Below are 26287 nucleotides of genomic sequence, written 5' to 3' on the forward strand. Positions count from 1 at the left end.
GGAGGGTTTGGGACCCTGATGTCGACACCTCTCAACGTTTTCTTCGGGCCAAGCAATGCAAAGTTACCTTGGGCTGCCAGAAATGCATGAGAATTTCCCACCCAGGTGTGTCATGGAGTCATGAAATGGGTTGGGATGGAAGGGAGCTCAAAGCCCATCCAGTGCCACCCCTGGGCAGCGACACCTTCCACAGACCAGGCTGCTCCAGCCTGGCCTTGGACACTTCCAGGGGTGGGGCAGCTGCAGCTCGTGGGGGAGTTTCTCCCAAATATCTCATCTAAATCTCTCCTCTTTCAGTGTTAAACCTTTACCCCTTTTCCTATCGCTGTCTTCCCATGGTACAAGCAACTCTCCCTGTTTTTTGTCATTCCCCTTTAGTGTCTGGACCAATCCCAATCTCAAATCTCAGATACCATCTTGATCCCAGTCCCAGTCCCAATCCCAATCCTGATTCCAGTCCCAGTACCTATTCCTGTCTCATTCTGGATCCCAATCTCTATCCCAATCCTGATCTCAATCCCCATCCCTATCCCGATCCTGATCAATCTGATCCCAATTAATTTGATCCTGGTCCTCATCTCGATCAATCCAATCCTGATCCTGATCCTGATCCCGATCCCAATGCTGATCCTGATCCCAAAATCCTGATCCTGATCCCGATCTCCGTGCTGATGCTGATCCTGATTCTCATCTCAGTCCTGATCTTGATCCTGATCCTCATCTCAATCCTGATCCTGATCCTGATCCCAATCCTGATCCTGATCCTGGTGCTGATCCCAATCCCAATCTTGATCCTGATGCTGATCCCAATCCTGATCCTAGTCCCGATCCCGGTGCTGATCCTGATTCTGGTCCCAATCCTGATCCCTATCCCTGTGCTGATCCCGATCCCTATCCCAGTGCCAATCCCTGTCTCAGTCCTGATCCTGATCCCGGTCCTGATCCTGATCCTGATCCTGATCCTGATCCTGATCCTGGTCCTGGTCCTGATCCCAATCCCAATCCCGATCCTGATCCCAATCCCATCCCGATCCCAATCCCAATCCCGATCCTGGATCCCAATCCCGAACCCGAACCCAATCCCGATGCCGATGCCGATGCCGATCCCGATGCCGATCCCAGTCCCGATCCCGATCCCGTCCCGATCCCGATCCCGATGCCGATCCCAGTCCCGATTCCGATCCCGATCCCGATCCCGATCCCGATCCCGATCCCGATCCCGATGCCGATCCCAGTCCTGGTCCCAGTCCCGATCCCGATCCCTATCCCGATCCCATCCCGATCCCGATCCCGGTCCCGGTCCCGGTCCCGGTCCCGATCCCGGTCCCTTTCCTGATCCCGATCCCGATCCCGATCCCGATCCCAATCCCGGTCCCTTTCCCGATCCCGATCCCGATCCCGATCCCCACCCCGATCCCGATCCCGATCCCGGTCCCATCCCGGTCCCATCCCGGTCCCATCCCGGTCCCGGTCCCGGTCCCGGTCCCTCGGCCGCCGCCTGGCGGCAGCGCCCGGAGGCGCGGCGGGCGCCGAGCGGTCCCGGAGCATCCGCGGCGGTCCCGGAGCGGACGCGCCGCGCTCGGCCCCCGCCGCCTCCCCTCGGCCCCCGCCGCCCCTCGGGGCCGCTCTGCACCACCCGGGACCCGGCCCGAGTGTCACCCCAAAAACAGCGGGGTTATCAGCTGACAACCTGCTGCCAGTGAATTCCCAGTGAATTCCCAGTGTTTCCTGACCACCCCCAGGCAACCTGGGCACAGCTCTGAGACTCGGCACCGCCAGGCAGCGCAGAACACATTTTGTTTTAGAGTTAATGGGATGTTGGCTGGTTTGTTTTGCATCGTTCCCCTTTATATATAGCAGCAGAGCTGGGAGGATCGTGGCCCAGTTTGCCAGCTTAGGTAAATATAGCCGGGCAAACCTGGCTGCACTCCACCAGGAACCTTTCAAATAGGGCAATGAGCTATTTGTGGCCAAAGGGACAGACCTGGGGACAGATCAGTGACCAAGAGCCAGGGAACGCGTGTGCGTGTAGAAAGGCACCGCTAACATTCATTATCGTGTAAAACTCCACGCTGAAAAGCTCCAGAATAGAAATGCCTTAATAATTATCTCATCTCCAGTGCCATGTCCACTTCTGGATGCACATTTTCCGTCGAGCGGCTCCGTGCGTTCTCTCACGCACGGGAGCAGCTCCAATGAAACATCTGCTGAGCCCTCCATATCATCCTCCTCCTCCTCCTCCTCCTTCACATCCTTTCTCCGGGCTCTAGGAAGCTCCACAAGTGTCAGGCAGCTGCTCTGCTGCGACTACTGGGCAGTGCTTTCGTTCCTCGTGCTTCCCCATCTTTGATCACAGGGTGTCTCCCCGCCTCCCCCGGCAGGGGAGGGATTATTTTTGGGCTGTCACGATCCCGGCTTGGCCCAGGTGCCAAAAGGAGCTGGTGGCCTTTGTGTGACCGTGGTGCAGAACAGCGGCAGGGAGGAGGCTGCCCCAGAGCCTCCCCAGCCACAGAATCACAGAATCACAGAATCACAGAATCACAGAATCACAGAGTCACAGAATCACAGAATTCACAGAATCACAGAATCACAGAATCACAGAGTCACAGAGTCACAGAATCACAGAATCACAGAATCACAGAATCCACAGAATCCACAGAATCACAGAGTCACAGAGTAACAGAATCACAGAATCCACAGAATCCACAGAATCACAGAATCACAGAATCACAGAATCACAGAATCACAGAATCCACAGAATTCACAGAATCACAGAATCACAGAATTCACAGAATCACAGAATTCACAGAATCACAGAGTCACCAGGTTGGAAGAGACCTCCAAGATCATGGAGCCCAGCCCAGCCCCAGCACCCCAACCAAACCCTGGCACCCAGAGCCACATCCAGGCTTTGTTAAACACACCCAGGGGTGGTGACTGCACCACCTCCCCAGGCAGCCACTGCAGAACTTTATCTCCTTTTTGTAAAACACTTTTTTCCTGATATCCAGCCTGTATTTCCCTTGGTGCAGCTGAGGCTGTGACCTCTGGTTCTGTCAGTTCCTGGAGAAAGAGCCCAGCCCAGCTGAGCACAGCCACCTTCCAGGGATCTTCAACTCACCCCTGAGCCTCCTTTTCTCCAGGCTGAGCACCCCCAGTCCCTCTGCTCTGTGCTGGGGCTCAGTGGAGTGGCTGTGCTGGGTGCCTCCAGCAGGAATTTTGGCTGGTAAATGCCTCCTTGGGGTAGCCATGCTCCAAGTGGGGCAGGGAAAATAGGAATTATACATCCACGCTTTCAGATCTCCACGTGGACATCAGAAAGAGCCCAGGGAATGTCTCCAAGGGGAAACCTTCCCTGCCCTTACTCATGGGAAGTAAATGTGACCTCACCAATTCCATGGGAGGCTTTCCAGAGTGACCTATGGTAGGATGTGAAGAGGGAAGTGAAATTTGGGAAGTGTTTTATGGCAGTTCCTGTAATTACTCACAGCACTGATTAAACTTCTCTCCAGTGGTCCCTTTTTCCACAGGGAGCCACTCAGTTAGAAGGTGTTTTCTTTCTTTCCTCCCATTTTATCATTTTTTTTGAGAAGTCCCAGGTAGAGCAGTCAGATGTGGTTCTTTACAATCCCAACAACACCCTCCAGCAAACCCTGCTAGAACAGAAGCGCCAAACCCACAGAATCCCTTTGCTACAGACCAAAAAATGTCTGAGAATGGTTTGGAAAACACGGGTGATAGCAATCCTCAGGATTTGGGGTGAGCAGCTCCAGCAGGGAGGCATCACATGTGAATACATTTGGGATTGGGACTGAAACAGCTCCCATCCCTTTCCTCACACTGACAGAAGGGGCTGTGAGGAACCCAGGGCTTCCCTCGGGCTGCCCTGGGACCCTGGCAGGGGTCAGGAACCCCCTGGACAGAGCCCCCAGAGACACTGGCTGTGATCTCTGCCCATGGAAAAGAGTTTTCAATCTTACAGGATCAATTACCAGCTCTGAGTGTTTGATATCAGTAATAATTAAGTGTGGCACGGGTGCAAAAGTAAAATTTTAGGACTCTAGATGAGGGGTCCAAAGGGGACAAGCTGGAGGAAATTGGGTGTGCCTTGTCCTTTTTCTCCTTCTTCATGCCCTCCATGTCTCACTGTGGTGTTGGCATTTTTCTGTTGGTTCAGGCTGGGGACACACTGTCCAACGTAGGTGACAGATCTTGGCACGTTCTTGTAAATGCAGCCCAGGGAGTTTCTGGTATTTAATGTTTGTCACATCCCACTGAGGGCAGAGCCCCACACGCTGCCCTGCAGGACAGAGCTGGGCAGGGCAGCAGAACATGTGAGAGATAAACAGAATAAACAACCTGGAAACCAGCACAGACCAATTCTGGCTTCTGCTTTGGCAGCAGGGCTGACAGACAGAGACTTTCTGCAATCTCAGAATCATCAATACCTCAGATTCCCACAGGGCTGGTCCCTGCCAGCTCCAGGCTCACCCCTCTGACCATCTGCCCTTCCCCAGCTGTGTGTTTGCCCAGGGTAATTAGCATGCTGCTAATTTTACCTGAGGTGATGAAAGCCTCTCCACATCAGGGAGGATCCACGCCGTGCCCCAGCCTCCTGGGCCTCGTTTGAGCAGAGAAGTCATGGATTTGACTCAGGGGAGGTTTCTCCTTCCCAGAGTTATCTGGAGCACAGCTGAGGGCAGAGGAGAGCGAGCTCAGCGACGTTTTGTGCTGGGAACCAAAAGCATTGAGGACTGAGGTGCTGCTCACAGTAAATTACCTGCTGCAGATTAAATTCCTCACCCAGATCTGCTTCTTCTCTTTGCTCCCCTGAGGGAGGAGCCACTTGCAGACACCAAGCAGCACAAAGATGCTTGGAAGCCTTTCCTTCCTTTCTGGGCCTTCCAGAAAAGACTCAAAGTCAATTGCCATTTCAGATGAAGATTCAGAACAGACACTTCTTCAGCTTGAAAAAATTACAGCGGAGAGAGGTCAGAGGGGAAGCAATCTGCCAGGGCTTGAGGAGTGGGAATAATGGAATAATGCAAAGCAAAGAGCTCTGTGCAGCCTGCAGGGTAAAACCCACCCTGTGCACCCCTCCTGCCTGCCCTGGCTTCGGCAGCACAGGTGGGGATGAGGAAAGCTGAGCTGGCAGGGGAACTCCGACTCCTGGAAAGCTGGAGGATGGATTTGTGGCTTGGTTGTGGGTTTTTTTTGTTTAGTTTTGGGGTTTTTTCGTTTGTTTGTTTTGTTTTTTTGGGGTGGCTTTTTGTTTGTTTTTGTTGGTTTTGCTTTTTCTTTTTGTTTAGTTTGTTTTGATTTGGTTTATTTTAACAAAAAGAGCCAGAATTGATTGACATTGCTGGCACTTGGGCTCTGGAGTCACCCCACCAGGCGAGAGGAACAAACCAGCCCGTTGTTCCCTGCTCTGGTCTGTTCTGCACAGGGTTTTTATGTCACCCCTGGTGGCAGAGAGCACAACACCTTCCAGTACTGTCACAGGTGGTGTGGAGAGCCCCTGCTCATTCTCTTTCTCTTTGTCTGCCCCTCTGATTGTCCCTCCATGAGATCCCTGCCCTTTGTCAAGCCAAGACAGCCCCAGGCTGTGCTGGGAGTCCCCTCTGCCTGCCAAGGTGCCCTCAGGAGGCATTTGGGCCTGGAATGAAAAGGAAATGAAATTAAAATGCAATATCTATCAAAGCACAGCTCTGAACGGAGTTTTGTGCTCTGAGGAGGGATGGGAACTTCTGGCATCAGCCTTGGCTTCTTGGGAGGCACAGACCTGCGGTGGGATCCTGGGAACCTGCCCGAAATTGTGGGGGCAGCCCAGAGGGCAGGCAGGGGAGGGATCCAAGGAGGGGATCCAGAGAGGGGATCAGGGAAGGGATTCAGGGAGGGATCCAGAGAAATGATCAAAAGAAAGGATCAGGGACGGGATCTGGAGAAATTATTGAGAGAAGGGATCAGGGAAGGGATCCAGGGAGGGATCCAGGGAATGGACCTAGGGGAGGGATCCATGGAGGGATCCAGAGAAATTATCAAGAGTAGGGATCCAGGGAGGGGATTCAGGGAAGGGATTCAGGGAGGGATCCAGAGAAATTATTGAGAGAAGGCATCAGGGAGGGGATTCAGGGAAGGAATTCAGGGAACGGATTCAGGGAGGGGATCCAGGGAGGGATCCAGGGAATGGACCTAGGGAGGGATCCAGAGAAATGATCAAGAGAAGGGATCCAGGGAGGGGATCCAGAGAAGGGATTTAGGGAAAGGACCCAGGGAAAGGATCCAGAGAAGGGATCCAGGGAAGGGGTTCAGGGAAAGAACTCAGGGAAGGGAACCAGGGAAAGGATCCAGAGAAGGGATCCAGGGAAGGGACCCAGGATGCTCCTGCAGCTCCCATCCCAGCTGTGGGGAGCAATCCCAGCCCTGTGGAAGCCCAGGAGCCCTGGGACCTGCGCTGCCACCCCAGCAGCACGATGCCACCAGGTCTTGCTGCCACCAGCTCTGACATTGATCAGCTTTCCACGCCGATTGCTCAACATCTGATGGGAAAAAGCACAACCTTTCCCCCTCCAGGCCCTGTCACAAGGTTGTTTAATAGGGCTTGGGCATCAGCTCAAATAAAACCAAGGATCAAAGCCAACTCCTGAAGAATTAGGGAGATTACAAAGAAACTCATGGCTCATGCTGAGGTGCAGCATTTTCCAGCATGAAAACCAGGAGAGAGCCTCCTCCTGCCACCATCCTTCCCCTCCTGGGGCCCAGATCAGCCTGGCCAGAGCACAGGACATTCAGTTTGGCCCAAATTCCAGCTCAGGATGCCCTGGGTGGGTGGGAAATCCTTCCCCTGTCCGTAAGTGAAGGGCAGAGATGGGCCTGGAGGCACAAAATGCCATCAGAAAAGCAAATAAGCAGCACAAGATGGTGATAGCAGGGGAAAGGAAGCTGTGGCCCTTACTTGCTGAGGATAATTTCCCCTCTGACGACAGATTTTTCAAGTGGCAGAGGTGTTTTAGCGGGTGGGCCTTGGAGGGCTGGTCCAAGTAATCAGCCCAAAACAATCTCAGGAAGTTTAAGCAACACTTTTGAGCTCGGTTTGGTTGTACTCATCTGTTCACTTTTACTTCGGAGGGACATTTTGAGAGGTGCCAGCTGATTTAATTTGTGCTCCTCTTTCCCAGCCCTGCAGGAGTTCTGGGAAGGGCTGAGCTCCACCTGTGCCAGGGACCAGCCCTGGCTCTCCTGGCCAGGATCTCCTTGGCTTCCTGAGCAGGGAAGGGGGGAAAAGATGCTGTGAAGGCTCTGGAAGGGCTTGAGGCTCCCAAAAAGCTGGGACTGCTCCCCACCAGCTCCAGCACCTCCAGGACCATCCCTGGTGCACCTGGTGGAGAAATCCAGCCATTGCTGATGGGCAGAATGCAGCACAAACACACCCAAACCCACCCAGAGCCCTCTCAGGGAGATTCCTGCAGTGCCATGGGGATGGAAGTTCCCACTGGATGCAAAACCTCAGTGCTGGCTCCTCAGCAAACTCCAGCCTGTTTTCTGCTGTGGTGTTCCTTCCACAATGGCCAGTGATCTAACTCTCTGTTTTTAGCACAGTTTATTTGCTTTCCAGGAGAGAAAATAAACTCTGATATTGTCATTTATGTTGTGGCCACAGACTCCAGGCGAATTCCAAGGCTCTGGTACAAAGTGATAGAAAACACTGAGGACATTTGATCTCAGCTAATCTACTGGAATAAAAAGTGTGAGAAAGAGAGGAGAACAGTGATTTATGTGGTGTTAGCAGAAATCAGATGCTTTCAGGTTTATAAATGCAGTGTTCACTGGAGTGGATGCCCTGATAGGGAATAAATTGCAGTGGTGATAAATGCTCAGCAGCAGAAATGCAGCAGGGAAACCAGGCAGGGTGCTGAGTGTCCCCTGTGCCTGCCACAGGCGACCTCAGGAGGCATTTAACCCCCAAAATGAGCTGGCATTAAAATGCAATATCTATCAAAGCACAGCTCTGAACAGAGGTTTGTGCTCTGAGGAGGGATGGGAACTTCTGGCATCAGCCTTGGCTTCTTGGGAGGCACAGACCTGCAGTGAGATCCTGGGGACCTGCCCGAAATTGTGGGGGCAGCCCAGAGGGCAGGCAGGGGAGGGATCCAGGGAAGGGAAAACCCAGGTGGGGCTTGCCAGAGGCTCCCTGGGGCACTGCTGAGAGCAGGTTCCATCCTGTGCCCACCTCTCCCACAGCATCTCCTGCAGGAGCCACCAAACCCCAGCTGGGGAGGCGAAGCTGCCCAGTTCCATGCTGTCACAATCTGAGGTATTGATGATTCTGAGATTGCAGAAAGTCTCTGTCTGTCAGCCCCGCTGCCAAAGCAGAAGCCAGAATTGGTCTGTGCTGGTTTCCAGGTTGTTTATTCTGTTTATCTCTCCCATGTTCTGCTGCCCTGCCCAGCTCTGTCCTGCAGGGCAGCGTGTGGGGCTCTGCCCTCAGTGGGATGTGACAAACATTAAATACCAGAAACTCCCTGGGCTGCATTTACAAGAACGTGCCAATATCTGTCACCTACGTTGGACAGTGTGTCCCCAGCCTGAACCAACAGAAAAATGCCAACACCACAGTGAGATATGGAGGGCATGGAGAAGGAGAAAAAGGACAAGGCACACCCAATTTCCTCCATCTTGTCCCCTTTGGAGCCCTAATCCAGAATCCTAAAATTTTACTTTTGCACCCGTGCCACACTTAATTATTACTGATATCAAACACTCAGAGCTGGTAATTGATCCTGTAAGATTGAAAACTCTTTTCCATGGCCAGAGATCACAGCCAGTGTCTCTGGGGGCTCTGTCCAGGGGGTTCCTGACCCTGCCAGGGTCCCAGACCTGCCAGGGCAGCCAGAGGGAAGCCCTGGGCTCCCACACGTGGTGCCCGAGGTGTGGGTGCAAACAGGTCAGGAGAAGGTCAGAAAAGGCAGGTGATCTGCAATCTTTTTGCTCAGAACAGAAACCTCCCAGCTCTTTCTGGTGCCACGGAGTTCTTGTTCCTTCTTGCCACTCCCTTTCCCATTGGAAGCTTTCCACGGCTCCAGCCCTGGTGGCATTCTCAGGTCTCAGTTTTATCCCTGCCTGCTGCAAGCAGAAAAACTGAGCCCAGCCCCTCTCCCTGAGCCTCGTGGGCTCTGCAGGGGAATTTTGGAAGTTGTCTGAGCACCACGAGAGAGCAGGTGACTTGACCTGGCTGAACAATCCAAATGCTCTTTGCCTTTTCTCCTAAAATTGGGCTGAACAATCCCAATTCTCTTTGCCTTTTCTGCTGAAAGAGAAGAATTGGGGCTGGAAAAGCTGAGAGAGTTGGGGTTGCTCAGTCTGGGGGAGTGGAGCTTCATGGTGACCTCGTTGTGACCTTGCAGGACCTGAAGGAGCTGACAGGAAAGATGTAAAAGATTTGGGAGAAGGGATGGAGTGACAGGACAAGGAGAATGGAATGAAACTGATAGAGGGCAGGGATAAACGGGATACTGGGAGAAAATCCTTCCCTGGGAGGGTGGGGAGGGGCTGGGATGGAATTCCCAGAGTAGCTGTGGCTGCCCCTGGATCCCTGGAATGACCAAGGCCAGGTTGGAAGGGCTGGGAGCACCCTGGGACAGTGGGAGGTGTCCCTGCCATGGCAGGGGTGGAATGGGATGAGTTTAAGGTCCCTTTCAACCCAAATTTTGTGATTTTATGACTCTGATCTGACTGCCCACAGCAGGGAACCACTAAAACCCAAGGGTTGTCCTTGAGAGCCTCCTGCTCACGGGCAAGATCCATAACCAGAGGTTTGAAAACCAGAAGTTTTTAAACTTGCTTTAAACAAAACCCTTTAAACTTGGTTTAGAAAGATCTCCTCACCCTGCTGCCTTCATCCCAATTTTGGAAATGTGGCACTGAACAACTGGAGCTGAGAGGGAGAGAATGGAAGTGCAGTGCCACACTTGTGAGTGTGTGAGCTGCTGGCTCTTAACCCTTTTCCTTCCAGGAATTGTCCACATCCCCGTGGCAGCTCCAGCAGCATGTTCTCACCCCTCTGGGGAGTTTTGTTAACCACTCACTCCCTTTCCCTGGAGATACCTGCAGAATGGGAGCTGTGGGAGAGCAGCAGGTGACTGGGAGAGTCATTGGAAAGTCTTAGCTTTAGGAATATGGCGTTGCTTGGTCACTTTGGTCACTGATGCTAATTCCTCCTCATTAAACTGAAAATTCCTCCTCATTAATTGCAAAATTCCTCCTCATTAAACTGAAAATTCTTCCTCATTAATCTGAAAATTCCTCTTTGTTAATCTGAAGTTTTGTCCTTGTTAATCTGAAAATTCCTCCTCATTAATCTGAAAATTCCTCCATGTTAATCTGAAAATTCCTCCTCATTAATCTGAAAATTCTTCCTCATTAATCTGAGAATTCCTTTTTGTTAATCTGAAGATTTGTCCTTGTTAATCTGAAAACTCCTTCTCATTAATCTAAAAATTCCTCCTTGTTAATCTGAAAACTCCTCTTTATTAATCTGAAAATTTCTCCTCATTAATCTGAAAACTCCTTCTCATTAATCTGAAAATGCCTCTTCATTAATCTGAACATTCCTTCCCATTAACCAAGAATTTCTCATTAATCTGAAAATTCATCTTTGTTAATCTGAAAATTCCTCCTCATTAATCTGAACATTCCTCCTCATTAATTTGAAAATTCCTCCTTGTTAATTTGAAAATTCCTCTTTGCTAATTTGAAAATTCCTTCTCGTTAATTTGAAAATTCCTCTTTTTTAATTTGAAAATTCTTCCTTCTTCTTGGAGGCCTTTGCCCCTGCACTGAGAGCTCAGCGCTCCTTTTTGCCAACGCCAGATTTTATTGGGTCTGAAAGTTCAGCTGGGAGCTAAAGATGCTTTAAATGAGGCTCCTTAATTTGGTGAGAAGCGAGCCACGTGGAATGCAGCGTTGGAAAGGAGTTTTCCTTGGCAGAATTAGTGGGTTGCTGTTGGATTGGGAGTTCCATACAGCTCCTGCTAGAAGTGGATTTCTGTTTGGAATTCAGTAATTCAAGATTTCTTCACCTTGCTCCCCACGTTCCCCTCCTGCAGCAGCAAGGATTGAACATATATTTCGTTTTTTCCAAAATACAGCGACTGGCTGGTGATTTGCCTTTAGGATGAGCCTAACTAAGGCAACCTGAAATGTTAAATGAAGATTTTGGACACAAAATATACAGTTAAGAAAACAAATGTGCTTGGCGGGGGGTGTGAGTTCAGCTCTTTGCAGGTACATAAAGCCAAAATTCAATTTCCTCTGTCCAGCTTCATCCCTCCCATGGACAAACCCATTTTTAGTGAGCAGAGCTGAACATCTGTAGATGCCATTTGCTTGCAAATCTGTTTATTTGCTCTCTCAAGTCTTATCAAATGTGCAAGCTTCTCTCTGTGGAATTTTCACTGGATTTGCCCATTCCTTCTGTTACCAAGGTGGGTTCATTTTCCCTTGGAGATCCCAGCATTAGACCTATAAAGATGCAATTAATGCCTAAACCCCAGGAGGTTACTGGGAATGGGGAAACCACCTTTTTCCTGAGGAATTTTTTCCAGTTGACTTCATGGTTAGGGAAGAAAGGCAAACTCATGCCAGTTTGCATGCATGGAAATGGTGAGACCCGAAAAAATAAAAGCCCAGCGTGTTATTTATGGCATTTCTTCTCCTCTTGTGGAAAGCTTTGATTCCCCCAGCCCGTGTTTTCTTTGCAAGTACAATACAATTAAGCCATTTTCAGCTGGCAATAAAATCCTTGAGAACCAAAGCAGATTTGGCCACTTGAAGAGATGAGGACTAATGCAATCTGATAATTAGGTCCTTTCAGCGCCAAGACAGAAAAAACAATTTAATAACGTCTCCCGTGGAGTGAGACAGGGGCTGAAGCCTCTGCTCCAAGGTCTGGGCCTGCAACACAACTCCCAAATTTCCTTCCAGGGGGAATCTGCAAGCTGAGGGACAGGGCTGGGTGTGCTGGCAGCCAAGGGGAGAACTGTGAGAGAAAAAGGGGAGAGAAATTCTCAAGTGTTCTTCCTTTCTAGACCCCTTCCTTTCCCTCAGTACCATTTCTTCTGCAGATAAAGGGTCTTACCTTGAAAATCTCTCAGCCCATGACCATTTCAGGTGGCTTTTCTAATATTTCAGGGGGAGATTTCTGAGGGAAGGCTAGGTCAGACTGGAAAACCATTCACGGAGAGAAGGAAAAGGAACCCCTCGCTCAGCGCTGAGGGTTAAGTTTTCAGCTGTCTCACCCTCTTTGTCCTGGCTTGTTACAACAGGAAAGGGATTTTTAGAAACTTTTCTTGTAACTTCAGCTTCCCTGTTTGGAAGTTTGGAAGGCAGGCAGCTCCGTTATGGTTTTCATTATCTGTGCAATAGGTTTAGAATCGATGTTTCATTCAGAGAAGAGCTCTCTGGGCAGAGCTGCCCCGACTCTGAGAAGCTGTGAAGCAGTGGTGATGGATCTGCTCCCCCCTGCCTCGTGTGAAATGCTGAATGGCTGAGTAAGCCTTACTCATCTGGGCAGATAAATCTGTAGTAGGGCTGTATTTTTTATCAGCCGCTTCTCATGAGTAAAGGCTGAGTAAGAGGCTCCAAAGCCGTGCTGCAATCTGGAAAATCTCGGAGATTTCACGCAGGGAATTGCTGCACCCACCCCCCAGCAGAGCATCTCTTAGCAGGAGTGGATCAGGAGTGGAAATAAAGGAGCTCTTTATTTCACTGACACATAGATGGGCAAATGTTGGAACTCTAGTTCCAACTCCTAGTGTTCCAACAGGCAAATACTTCAAACTGTTGCTATTTTAGCAGCTCATGGGAAGTACACAAAGAGAAACATGAGGGATACTTTTTCTCTGATACAGCTATGTGAACTGTGCCCGTGTCGTTCAAATCCTGTGGATTTCATTATCTCCCTCTCACTAAATGGATAAACTAATTGCAGTCATCCCCCTTATAGATTGCGTTTTCCAGACTCGTCGCTCATAAATTTTGGACTTCTCTTCCCCTTGCAAACGAAGAGAACCACCCAAGAACAACTCACAAGCAGCGTGATTGCCCAACTTGCCAGCTTGCCCAACGAGCAGCAGCATTGTCCCCGCTTCCCCCTCGCCACCGCGTCACTTCTGCGCCTCCTGCGCTCACAAATGTGGCGCTTGTGAACCAGCTGCCCTCGGCCCTTGTGTTTATTGCTGCAACAATGCGGCACTTCCTCACCGGGGATGCGGGAACTCGGCAAACACCGGCGGTGCCAGGCGCGGCAGCTGCTGGGATGGAGCGGCAGCAGCGCGGCGAGGCTGCTCCTGGAGCCTCCAGGACAAAGATTTCCACCGAGCGCTTAAAGACAGCTCATGGCAGACTCGGAAACTTAGCAAACGAGGAGGAGGAGGAGGAGGAGGAGAGCTTAAGCAACGAGGAGCGACTGCAGGCGCTGGCATTGCTGTGGAAAGTCAGGAATCATTTTTACAGCCTGCTCTGGACATTGTAAGAAACTCTCTGGAGGCCGACTCGCTTGGAGAAGTCCATCCTTCAGCAGCTCCAGGCTGACCTGCTGCTGATGGCCTCTGCCTTTCCCGGGAGCATCCCCCGCGCCCATTTTTGGGGTGTTCAGAGGCTGCTGCAGCAGTGCTGGGTGCAATTCAAGGTGTTTGTGGCAATTCCTAAAGCCTGGGGTGCTCTGCCCGCCTGCATTCAGCAGTCACCTTGTTTTTCCAGCTCACCACGGGCTGCCCCGTGGATTTCAGCTGTTGTCCCTCCCCGAGGGCAGGGACAGTGTCCTGCTGCGGACACCTGCCCTGGAACCCAACACCCCTGCACTGTCCAGCAGAGCCGGGGCTTGGCAAACTTCAGGCTGTGCTTACAAGGCTGTTTTTGTTCCTGCAAGGCTCCCGGCCAGGCATTTCATCCTTATTTTCTTTTTCTTAGGCCACGTCCACTGTAGGGAGGACAAGCTGTTAAAAATCATTTGGATTTCTGCATATTTCAACCCTGGCCAGCCTGGCCGAGCTGCCACAGGTGACTCAGGGAACAAAGCCGTGGATTCCGCGCACTGCAGCCAGGCTCGTCCTTCCCTTGCTTCCAGCCTTGCTCCAAAAACTCTTAGTCCGGGGATCAAAGCTCTTGTTTTGGAAGGGATGTTTCATTTAGTTAAAGAGAAGGATTTTCCTGGTAGGAGCGGTGTTGTGCTGTGTTCGCCTGGCTTCTCGTGCCTGCTAGGCTCGGGAGTTTGGGATGGGACACCCTGCACCTTAGCATTTCCCGTCACTAAAATAAAGAGACAAAAGGAAGGAAACTTTTCTGTCTCCGTTACTTTTTCTCACTACTCGGGGCCTGAGACATCAGCCCAAACCACGGGAACGGGAGCGAGCGGGCAGCGGGACCATCCCAAACTCCCGGTGAAGCCCCGCAAGAGCCTTTATCTCTGCCGAGGGAGGGTGCGGGGATGCCGGCGGCAGGTGCCGGGTGCCCGGGAGCGCAACCGGAGCGTCCCGGAGCCGCGGAACGAAACCGCAGCGGCGCTGCCTCCCCGCAGCGCGGCCGTGCCCGTTCTGCACCGCGGCTTCCCCGGGAGTCTCCGCACCGGGAACCGCGGAGCTGGCGCCTTCTCCTGGCCCCTTCTGCACCGGGGAACCCGCCGCCTTCTCCCGGCACCTCTACACCGGACATCGGGGGTCCCGGGGACCCGGCGTCTTCTCCTGGAGGCCCTCCGCACCGGGATCCGGGGACCCGGCGTCTTCTCCTGGAGGCCCTCCGCACCGGGATCCGGGGAGCCGGCGCCTTCTCCGGACCCGCTGCACCGAGTCTGAGAGAGCCCGGGGACCCTCCGCAGCGGGGCCCGGTGCCTTCTCCCGGCACCCTCTGCACCGGGTACCGGGGATCCTCTGCACCGCGCACCCGGGGGACCTGGTGCCTACTCCCGGACCCTCCGCAGAGAGACCCGGGAATCCTCCACACCGGGAATCCCGGGACCCTCCGCACGGGGAACACGGGGATCCCGGGACCCGGAACCTTCTCCTGGGACCCTCTGCACCGGGAACACGGGGACCTCGGGACCCGGAACCTTCTCCTGGGACCCTCTGCACCGGGAGCACTGGGACCCCAGGACCCTCCGCACCGGGAACCTGGGGACGCCGGGACCTGGTGCCTTCTCCCAGGGACTCTCTGCACCGGGAACCCGGGGACCACGGGACCCTCCGCACACGAGGATCCCAGGACCCGGCGCCTTCTCCCGGGACCCTCCGCACAGGGAACCCGAAGAGCGTCCGCAGCGGGCACCGGGGGACCCATTGCCTTCTCCGGGGCCCCTCCTGTCAGCGGGAGCCGCGGCTCCGTGCGCGGTTCCGGAGCATCCCCGCTCCGCTCCCGGAGCATCCCCGCTCCGCTCCGCTCCCGGCGCGTCCCCGCTCCGCTCCCGGTCCCCGCGAGGCCCCGCCCCCCGGGCCCGCCCCGCGCTGTGATTGGCCGCGGGCGCGCGGGGGGCGTGGCCGGCGGGGCCGTATTAAAGGTGCCATGGCCGCCCGCAAAAAGGGGCCGCGGGCGGGCGGGAGCGCAGTGCGAGCCCCGCGGGCACCGGGCACGGCCTCGCCACGGATCCTACCCCTTCTCCGCACCGGCACCTCCCTCGCGGCCGCCGCAGGTAAGGCTCGCCTCCTTCCCCCCGTCCCTCCCCGCCTCCCCGAGCAGCCGAGGCGATGCGCGGCTTGCGCGCTGTCGCGATCCCCCCGCGGTAGAAGCGTCCGCTGCCTGCGGCTTGGAGAAGAGGGGAACTCCTGCGTTTCTCACGGAGCTATTCTCAGCGCCTAAAATAATTCGATAGGTATGGCTGGAGCGCCCGAGCATCTGCTTCCAGCATCTGTTTGTGCTCATAACTTTCCATGCACCAGCTGCTCCCCCCTTTCCCCCCCCGGGATATTTTATCCTGGGGAAGGGCTGCAAGTTCGCATGACAACTCCGCGTTGCACAAAGCGCACCGCTCCATCCCTTCGCCTTCTTCTCGCCTGTTGTTTCCCGCACGGAGAGAGGGTAGAAGCGGCGACTCCGGGCACTCGGATGCGTGGGTTTGAGCGGCCGGGATGGTTTGGAGGGCTGTGAAATGAACCTGTAGCTTCATTCATCGGTATGGTGCAGACGGGAGGGCTTCTTTCGTTTTCATCGTGCTGCCAAAAAATGAGAAGCAGGGAAAAAAAAAAAAAAACCAAACCAAAAAAGCATCTGGGAAGGCAGCGAAGAGCTGTATTGTTTCAGCTTAGCTCATGACAGTGAAAGGAAAAAATACTGATAAGCAAAGGCAGATGGATTTGGGGGGTGAGTGACGGGGCGGGGGCCGCTGGGGACCCGCAGGTGCCGCTTGAGCCGGGGCCGCTCTGTCCCCGCAGCTCTGTCCCCACCCCGCAGGCTGCCCGCACTTGTCTCCGTGGCTCAGCCTCACCTTTCCACTTGTTTGCTTTTCCATCCTCGCAGCCGGTGCGCCGCGTACACCCCCTGGTGATGGCTGCTCCGCTCCCAGTTGTTTTGTCACCAGCTACAAACGCCCCGAGCCCGTCTCCCTGGCAGGACGGCAGATGCGAGCGCCACTTGTCCTTCCCTTTCTCCTATTTCTCCGCACCCATTTCCCTGCATCATGTGCTCTTTTTTAATTTTTTCTCCCCCGCGCTGCCCGTCCCTGAAGGTCAGCCCTTTCCCCCGAAGGCAGCTCCGCGTAACTTGAGTCGCGCCCGGAGCAGCGGAGGAGCCCTGGGGAATGACTTTTAAGGAGAAAGGTTACAGAGGTGGCCGTGCCCGGCAGCGAGGGGGCAGGAACGTGGGCACAGGCTCGGCCGCGGCGAGAAGCTGCTTTGTTCTGCTTTCCGAGGGCAGCAGGGCTCGGCTCGGCCGAGGTGGTGCTGCTGCTCTCTTGGCAACATGTGCCCGGCTGGCTCCGCAGGGCTCGGCGGCGTCAGCCGGGGAATGACCGCTCCAAGCGCTGCCTGCTGCTCCTCTCTGCTCCTCTCTGCTCCTCTCTGCTCCTCTCTGCTCCTCTCTGCTCCTCTCTGCTCCTCTCTGCTCCTCTCTGCTCCTCTCTGCTCCTCTCTGCTCCCCTCTACCCCTCCCCTGCGCTCCGGAGCCATCCCTCGCTCTTTAACCTTTGCCCAAACTCCCCTCCTGCTGTGCCTTGCGACGTGAGCGTCCTTCCCCAGGGAAGGTCTGCAGGGGAAGGTGAAGGTTTGGGCTCCCCATCGTGGCATTTCCCCAAATGCTGGCTCAGAAATGCTGCAGATGCAGCACAGCCCCGTTTTCCTCCCTCCTCCAAGCATCCCCTCTCAGCAGAGCCAGCCAGGCTCTCCTATCCCATCTCACCTCTTCCCAGTAATCCCGTGTCCCTGCCGCTGCTGGTAATTCTGAGCTGTGTTATCTTCCCTTCCAGGAGGAAAGGTCACCTGGACTAATAATAATAATAATGATAATGATGATAACACACCTGGTGATGATTGAATTTACAGCTCTGTGTCTGGCTGCACTGCACTGGGGCCACTTTGGCGAATACTGGAAATCCAGGGCTGGGTTGGTGGTGCTGGGTTGGCTCCCTCTGCCCAGTGAGGATTGCAGGGCTGCTCCCACACCAGCCTCGAATTGTTGGTGCCACCAGCAGCTGATGCTGGGCTGGAATGAGGAGCAGCAGTGTTGTCCAGCCTTGAGCAGCAGGTGGATTGCCACAAGAAGAAGCAGCATTCGGTTTTCCTTTTGGTTTTCCTGCTCCTTTGTTCCAGGGCTTTTTGGGGAACTTTTGGTGGAAGTGGTGGTGAGGGTCAGGGTGAGCACGGAGCAGGTGCTGGGGCAGCCAGGATCCATGGGGCGTTTCACAGGACCTGTATTTCCATGAGCAGGAGCGGGATCAGCTCCTCTGGCTGATCCCTGTGCAGGGTGCTGCTCCTGCTCCCATCCCCTCCTCCTCCCTGCCCCAGCACTGGCAGGAAGAGAGGCAGTTGGTGCTGGAAAAGCAGGCAGACAGCTCTGCTGCCCTGGACTGAGCCAGAGCTTTGTGCTGGGAGCTTCCAGCGGGCTCCAGAGCTGCTCCCAGGCTCACCCCCAGCTTTTGGGGTCCTTGGAACAAAAGGGGTGCAGCCGCACAGCCAGCGAGGAGGGATCCGGGCAAGGGACAGGAGGGGAGAGGTGCTCAGTCCTGCAGGGGAGGAATGCGACAAATTCGGGTCCCAAACTTCTAAATGCAGCCACGGGATGCTGGCGTTAAGATTTCAGGGATTTGTGGGATTCAAACAAGTGTCCTCAGGTCGAGATTTTGTGGGAGAAGCTGCGTATTCAGACACTTAAAATGTTACAGCTTATCTTTCCCTCCACCAAAAGTTTTCGTCTAAAATCCAGGAAAGAGACGGAAAAAAACCAAACTCCAGAAGAAACTGTTTCCTAGGCTGTGTGTTTCCATCAGCTTGGAACAAAACGGGCTTTGACTGTGGCAGTCGAACATGACTGTGATTATAGGATGTGGTTTATGAAAGTGATCGATTTGCAGAGCAGTGCAATGGCTTTTCAAGAAGTTTTTTTTATGTGGGATGTATTAACAGTAATTTCACTTCCCTGCTGTGTTCAGGTTTCTAATAAAAGTAGGGGGTTGGCCAAAACAAATAATTTAAGTGAGCGTTAAAAGAATTCTTTTGTATTTTTGAGCACGCTATCCTGGCAGGAATGAGAAACCCTGGGAACAAAAAGGTGTAAGGGAGGAAAAAGTGGATCCTTACACAAGGGAAGCAAGACAGTTGTAAAAGTACGAATAAGTGCCCAAAGCAGGAAGGCAGCTCACCCAGAAGTGTTCGGTGCTGAGAGCTGCACTCAAAGGGGCATTACAGAACCCGCCAGAGCTGCCAAAATGTCTTGTCTGAGCTGAAGTCACAGATGAGTAATCTTGGCAAGGAGGCATCGAGACACATTCTTGCACAACAAACAGGAGCAGGGGAAAAGAGAAGGTGAAATAAACCCTGAGGAGATCCTGGAGGGAAGAGCAGCCTGCACACACAGCTGATGATGCTGCTGCTTGTCACCTGCTCTTTTCCTAACAAGTGTTTGCTGAGCTCAAGCCTTTGTAATGTGGCTGAAGGATGGGCTTGAGGAGTTGCTTGAAATCGCTCAAGTTTTTGGAGCACCTCAGCAAGGCTTTAGGAACTGCCGTTGTTGGGAAAGGAGATAACATCTTATCTCCAGCTGTTGTGAGATTCCAGTCAGAGCAGAGCAGAGGTCCTGCCGGGCAGGGGTTGTGCTCCACAGTGGCTGCAGTTTTGTTGGCTTTTGGACCAACTCAGATGAGTTTTGATAACATTAATTTAGGAAGAGTGCAGTGATTTAACCTCCTGCTACTGTAAATTATTTTGGAGCCTCCCGTGCTGTGCCAAAGGGGCAGCAGACATTCCTCTCCACCTGGGTTTAGCTTTATTCCCTCCGTGGGCCATGTGTGGCTGGAGCAGTTGCTTTAATGCATCTCTTCTCCTCTGCAGTATTTCAATTCCATTTCCTGATATGCAGTACATGACTTAATGGATGACGCACTTGTTAAAAGCTAGACCTGGGTCTAAGCCAGACCTCCCTGAAACAAGTTTTTGGTGGCTTCTCCCCGGAGGAAGGAGATTTTGGATCCTTTCTGCTGAGTCTTGATTGGTGACATTTCAGACTCGCAGGACCCTCAGGACTGTGACCCACTGGAGATGGAAGGGGCTGCCTCAGGCTCCCAGGGGGAAGGTGCTGGAACTCGCTCCTAAAGGTGTTAGGAAGGCACTCAGCTGATTCTGCTACGTTTTACTGGTGGCTTTAGCAGGAGCAGATGAGAGGTTTGAAAGGTTTAATTGTTTTGTACAACTTAGGCCAAGCTTGAGCATGAAAACTACAGAGATCTCGATGAGTTTATGGAGTTAGAGAGAAGCTACTGCAGCCCTTGTTCTTGAAATTTGCTGAGAATGCACAACTCCTTTTAGCTTGATTAAAACAATTGTATGTGCTTTAATTTCATGGAATCACCACTGTCTGCACTTCCCAAATTTATTCCCTGTCTCCACTTTCCCTTTTGCTCGCTCCCTGCTTTGTCATGGGTCAGACAGTCCACGAGACACATCATACGTTGCTACAAACCACTTCAGCATTTGTGTTTGAACAGAAGGATGTTAAAGGGAGTTGTTTGCTTCAAAATAAGCAGAAATCACAGTTATAAATAGCAGAGAGATCCTTTGCGTGTCCAGCTTTAATGGGAATGCTGCTCAGACTGGTGTGACACGACCCCTTCAGTGCTTTCCTTCGGGAAGGACAATTCCTTCCTTGCAGTAACCACGTGTGACCCCTGTCCATGCACAGCTGTGAATGCTGAACATTGCTGAAAATGTCATTAAGAAAGAGGAAACTTCCTGCAGGCCCACAGGTGTCATTTTCCTTGATCCCTCATGCTTTTCCTCCAGGATCTAAAGCGCCATTTCTCTTTCTCTTGCAGACCATGCCCTCTCTATGACGGTGGCTTGCTGAGCTCACCCTGCATGCCAGAAGAGTGTCCTTGGTTGATCCGAGGGCTTCTGGGGACTCCGGCCTCCGCCTGGCTTTTCCACGTGTGTGTGTTCCTGTAGAACTTTCAAAACTGTTTCTCCAAAGGGTTTTGCAGAAACTCAGACTGTTTTCTAAAGCAGAAGCACCTCAGTCCCCGGCAGTAGTGATGGGCAGCGTGCGAACCAACCGCTACAGCATCGTGTCTTCGGAGGAGGACGGCATGAAGCTGTCCACCATGGCCGTGGCCAACGGCTTCGGCAACGGCAAGGGCAAGGTCCACACCCGGCAGCAGTGCCGGAGCCGCTTCGTCAAGAAGGACGGGCACTGCAACGTCCAGTTCATCAACGTGGGTGAGAAGGGGCAGCGCTACCTGGCCGATATCTTCACTACGTGCGTGGACATCCGCTGGAGGTGGATGCTGGTGATCTTCTGCCTGACTTTCATCCTCTCCTGGCTTTTTTTTGGCTGTGTGTTTTGGTTGATTGCGCTGTTGCACGGGGATCTGGAGAACCAAGAGAACAGCAAGCCTTGCGTGTCTCAGGTGAGCAGCTTCACCGCAGCCTTCCTGTTCTCCATCGAGACCCAGACCACGATCGGCTACGGCTTCAGGTGCGTCACTGACGAGTGTCCCATCGCCGTGTTCATGGTGGTTTTCCAGTCCATCGTGGGCTGCATCATCGATGCCTTCATCATTGGTGCCGTCATGGCAAAGATGGCTAAGCCAAAAAAGAGGAACGAAACTCTGGTCTTCAGCCACAATGCCGTGGTGGCCATGAGGGACGGGAAGCTGTGCCTGATGTGGCGTGTGGGGAACCTGAGGAAAAGCCACTTGGTGGAGGCGCACGTGCGGGCGCAGCTCCTGAAATCCAGGATCACGTCGGAAGGGGAGTACATCCCCCTGGATCAAATCGACATCAACGTGGGCTTTGACAGCGGCATCGACCGCATCTTCCTGGTCTCCCCCATTACAATAGTGCACGAGATAGACGAGGACAGTCCCCTGTACGACCTGAGCAAACAGGACATGGACAATGCTGACTTTGAGATCGTGGTCATCTTGGAGGGCATGGTGGAGGCCACCGCCATGACCACCCAGTGCCGTAGCTCATATCTGGCCAACGAGATCCTCTGGGGCCACCGCTACGAGCCCGTGCTCTTCGAAGAGAAGAACTACTACAAAGTGGACTACTCGAGGTTCCACAAAACCTACGAAGTGCCCAACACACCCATCTGCAGTGCCAGGGACTTAGCGGAGAAGAAATACATCCTCTCCAACGCCAACTCCTTCTGCTACGAGAACGAGGTGGCCCTCAGCAGCAAGGAGGAGGACGAGATCGACACGGGGGTGCCGGAGAGCATGAGCACGGACACCCACCCCGACATGGAGCACCACAACCAGGCGGGGGTGCCCCTGGAGCCGCGGCCGCTGCGGCGGGAGTCGGAGATATGACTGGCGGGCTCTGCCTCTCCCGCCTGGCTGGAAGGCAAAACCCCCACCGTGCCCATCGGGCAAGGGCTCGTTGACCTGAGAAGTTGGCCCAGAAGAGTTTGCAGACAACGGTACTGTGGAAGCGTGGTGTGAAGGCAGCAGACCCGAGGAACCCAGGCTGGTTTTAGGGCTGTCCTCAGAGGAGGGACGACAGGAAATGAACTCTAAACACAAAGCACTAAACATGTCTAAGTATGAACAGAAGGCACATATGTTGTAGAATAAATTATGTATATATTTTTTTACAAAACTTGAACTTGCAGGCAAGCTTTGGTTGGGTTATTATTATTTTTTGTTTTCAACTTTTTCCAGAATGCTTCTCTCTAGGGAACAAGAATGTTTTTAATGGCATAACAAAGGCAAGAATCTGCCTTATTATTATTATTATAATTATTTTTTAAAAAGCTGCTGCTAACTACATGAACACAAATGGTTATTTTTGTTGCAGTGTAGTTTTTATTTTCTCTTGTGTAATTTAAAAAGAAAAAAAAAAATCAGTGTTGAACTTTTTGGGTTGAAAAGCTCATGATCAGTTCAGAGAGGCCAATGTTGCCAGAAAGTTTAAACTCCTTTTGAGGCCAGTAGTTGATAGCTAGAATCAATTTCTCTCTTTCCAATTACATAAGGGGCATTATGTAATATCAGGCCAATCAGTAGCCTCCAGCAAAATTATGATTTTTTTGGGGGGAGAATTTAATTCTCTGTCTAAAGGAAAACTGAGACAAAAGATATATACATAGGAAAAAGTACTAAGTTCAAACTACCTAAGTGGATACCAAAGAAAATGCACAGTTTTGCACAGTGGAGTTTATTTTAAAAAAAGAAAAAAAAAAAGGAAAAAAAAAAAAAGGAACAGGCTGCTTTAAACAACAACAACAACAAAAATATCAAACCTCAGACACTTTTTTTATATTTTTTTTTTTTTTTTTCTTTTTTTTTTTCCTTTTCTTTTTAAGACCTTTATTTTGCACCTTATTCTAAAGGCTTAAGGCTCGGATCTAAAGTGAGCTGGGCCTCCTCCTTTTTTCCCCCCTGTTCTTCTGTGGGGGGAATAAAATCCCTCTTTCCTAGGAGAAAAAGCTCAGCTGGGGGAAGCAAACCAGCATCATCTGCGTGTCCTGCCTGGCCTGCCCCAGCTCCGAGCAGAGGAGCTTTCCCTGAAGCTGTGCCATGGGCACGCCGTGGAGCTGCTGGCTGATGCCAGAGGCTGCTGGAGCTTGGCCACGGATGAGCCAAGCAGCAGAGAAGTCCCCAGGAAGAGTTTTTTGAGGAGGAAAGGGCAGCACAGCGCTCGGGAGTGGCGGAGGGATGCTTTGTGCAAAATGCTTCTCTTCAGCAGGGCAGGGGTGTGCGGGAGGTGGATTTCCATCTCCTGGAGAGAGGGATTCTTTGGGGAGGACGAGGCTGCAAAGGGAGCTTCATCTCCTGCCTCCCTCCCTCCCCAGCAAACCCAGCTCAGCGGGTGACACTCGCCCATCACTCATCACCAAGCAGATTTTGTCACCTTCAGCAAAGCTCTGGTGGTATTTTGGCTCGTTCACCCAGAAGGCTTTAAATTCTCTGTGCCTCTAAGCTCAAGGAGACAGCAAAGCTGTGCTTGGCCCCTGCTCGTGGGGGCGGTGGGGATGGCAATCCCAGATGACTCTTGCAGTATTGGATCACTGTATGCCATTAAAAAACAGCTTGTTCTAGGTCTGGTGTCTTCTGCACGTGGATATCTGTGGAGGCCTCTGGCCCCTGCCAGCCCTGCCTGGAAGAAATGCCTGCAATGAACTGGTTTCTGATAAGATGCTATCTACAGCGTGGGGCGGGTTGGGAACTGGGGGAATTCCATGTTGTAAACACAGATTTGGCTCCTGGAGAGGGCAGAGGATGAAGTGCAAGTACTGAGGCTGTTACTGGGCTGGGAGGATGGAAAAGGAAGGGAAGGGTGGGCATTTAAAAGCGGTCTGGTTGCAGTTTCTGGGTCAACAGTGGTGGAGACAACGGGGTGCTGCTAGTGCTGCTAAGGGTGACGTTCCTGCAAGAGGAGAAAAACTAAACCAAAGAGCATTCAGTGACACAGAGGGCACGAAAACACAACGGGGAAAGGGAGGCTGAGCAGGAGAAAGGGGACCTGGTCTCAGATCAGCATCCCCCAGGTGCACAGCGCTCCCACTAAATGATACTTGAGATATTTGAGAGAGGGATGAGAGATGGGGAGGGATGGAAAATGCAGGATTTGTCTCATTTCTTTGACACAACGGTAATCCAGAGAGTTTAAAAAAAAAAAAAATCCCCTCCCCTTTAACATTTCTGGTGCAGAGGTTTTGGGTTTGTTTGTTTTCTTTTTTCTTTCTTGTTTGTTTTGTTTTGTTTTTCAAGTCGGTTTTTCAGAAATATTTTTAAAAATTGTACATTTTATAAAGTTTATCAAGTATTTTCATATTTAAAGCCAAATGTAAATAGAAGTCTGTAAAGGAGGACAAGGAGAAGACAAAGAAAAGGCCACAAAAAAAAGTATCAATTCAGCTCAGCAGTCTCGGCTCGCTAGGACTAGATGCTACAGGTTAGCATGATTTTTAGCAAATTACTTGCAAGCCTTATAGGATTCCTAATGCTCTGGACTTCTCTTTATTTATTTTTTAAGCATGGACTTTTCATTTGAGAACACGTTCTAGTTACTGGCGTTTTTGCAGAGCTCCCAGAGCCGTGTCGAGGGGGGTGTGTCGGTGTAATCCATTGCTAATCTCTGCTTGTTCCTTCTTTCCCAACCCTTTGTCTTTGCCCAGGGAATCCCACTTTTCAGCCCTGGCTCCGGGAAGTTGCTGGGAAGAGCCCTGAAAGTGTTCCCCTTCCCCTTTTCACCATCAATTTTGGCTTTCTCAGCAGCAAATTGGAGTAATCATTTAAAAAATTGCTATTTTTAAGGACTAGGCAGTGACTGACATCTTTCCTTCAGTTCCCATCGATCGTGGGCCAAGCTTAGGCTGACTTAAAACATTAAAGTGTAAACCTTAAACTCTAAACCTTAAACTGTAAACCTCCAAGTTTAAACTGACGGGGCTCTACCCGCAGCCTCCCCCAGGCCTGGGTTCAGCCTCTTTATCCGGGATAAATTGGCTCACCGGGCTCGCACGGAAGCTTTTATCCTGTCTTTTGCTTAGGGGCTGGGGGGGAATATGTTATTTCTGCCCTTCCCTGAAAATACTTGAATGAGACACATTGTCTGACCCATAATTCTGTGTACACTGACAGGAGCAGAGGCGGGTGGGGATGCTCCCCTCCCTCCGTCTCTTCCGTGCGAGTTCTCCTGGGTTAAGTGGCCGGGGTAGGAACCCTCACTCATTAGCCAGCTTTAATTAATTTAATTTCACGACTCTCCCAGCCGTGAAAACACTTCTGTGTTAGTAGAAGCCCTCGGAAAAAGACAAAGGGTTCAGATATTTAATTTGTTCTCTGAGTTTTTCTTTTTCGCGATGGATTACAAGGTAAAACTGAGAAGTACTGTAATGTCTTTAATTCTGGCTGCTCACCACATTGTGGAGTAGAAGGTGCTGCACAGTTACCACCCCACAGCCCATCAGAAGCTGATTTTGTAAGGACTTTTTTTGGCCTGCAGCTCTTGTAAGACGAACAATCTCGGCATCTGACAGTTGTCCATGACTATTTTCCTGTTTGCAGCCTTTTTGTATCGAAGTCTTCCTAATGTACTGCACAAATTGTGGATTGTACAGATTTTTATATTATGTCTTATTTTATTATTTCTAAATAAATAATTAAAAAAAATGAAAGAAAAAAAAAACAAACTTGAGGATGAGCTCGGTGTGTGCAGCCCGTGTGTAAAGGAGGAGGGAGATGGGTCTGGAGGGGGATATTGAGCTGTGTTTATGGTTGTCTGAGCACAGGCATTGTCTGGAGAGCTTGAGGAACAGACAGCTTGTTCTCTGCCTCGACAAAAGGCAGGAGGAAAGGTGATCCCATCGTTATTTCCCAGGGGAGAACACAAACGAGACTTGGACCGGAGGAAAATCTGCCCCAGGACCTTTCTTGAGGTCACACCTGGGACTGCACAGCCCCAGGTCATTCCTTGCTCCGAGTGGAAATGGAAGAAAAGCTCCAAAGCAGGGAAGGGGGGAGGGATGAAAGCACCCAGAGCATCAGCAAGGGATTAAAAAATTAAGCAGGAAAGTCATCTTGAAATCCCCGTGTTTCGTGTCTGCCAGGAACATCTTATTGAAACGCTCAGTTCCACACGGGCTG

At 52.0% G+C, this 26287-nt stretch overlaps 1 protein-coding gene across 1 annotated transcript; it reads left to right on the forward strand.

Moving 5' to 3' along the window:
• Positions 1-15566: 15566 nt before the first annotated feature.
• On the forward strand, positions 15567-22879 carry KCNJ2 (potassium inwardly rectifying channel subfamily J member 2). The gene is made up of 2 exons (XM_021537917.2): positions 15567-15679; positions 20507-22879. The coding sequence occupies exon 2, from the start codon at positions 20723-20725 to the stop codon at positions 22004-22006; it is 1284 nt and encodes a 427-aa protein (XP_021393592.1). The 5' UTR covers positions 15567-15679; positions 20507-20722; the 3' UTR covers positions 22007-22879.
• The last annotated feature ends 3408 nt before the right edge of the window (positions 22880-26287 follow it).

Source organism: Lonchura striata, chromosome 19, assembly GCF_046129695.1.
Source record: "Lonchura striata isolate bLonStr1 chromosome 19, bLonStr1.mat, whole genome shotgun sequence".
NCBI classification, from domain to species: Eukaryota; Metazoa; Chordata; class Aves; order Passeriformes; family Estrildidae; genus Lonchura; species Lonchura striata.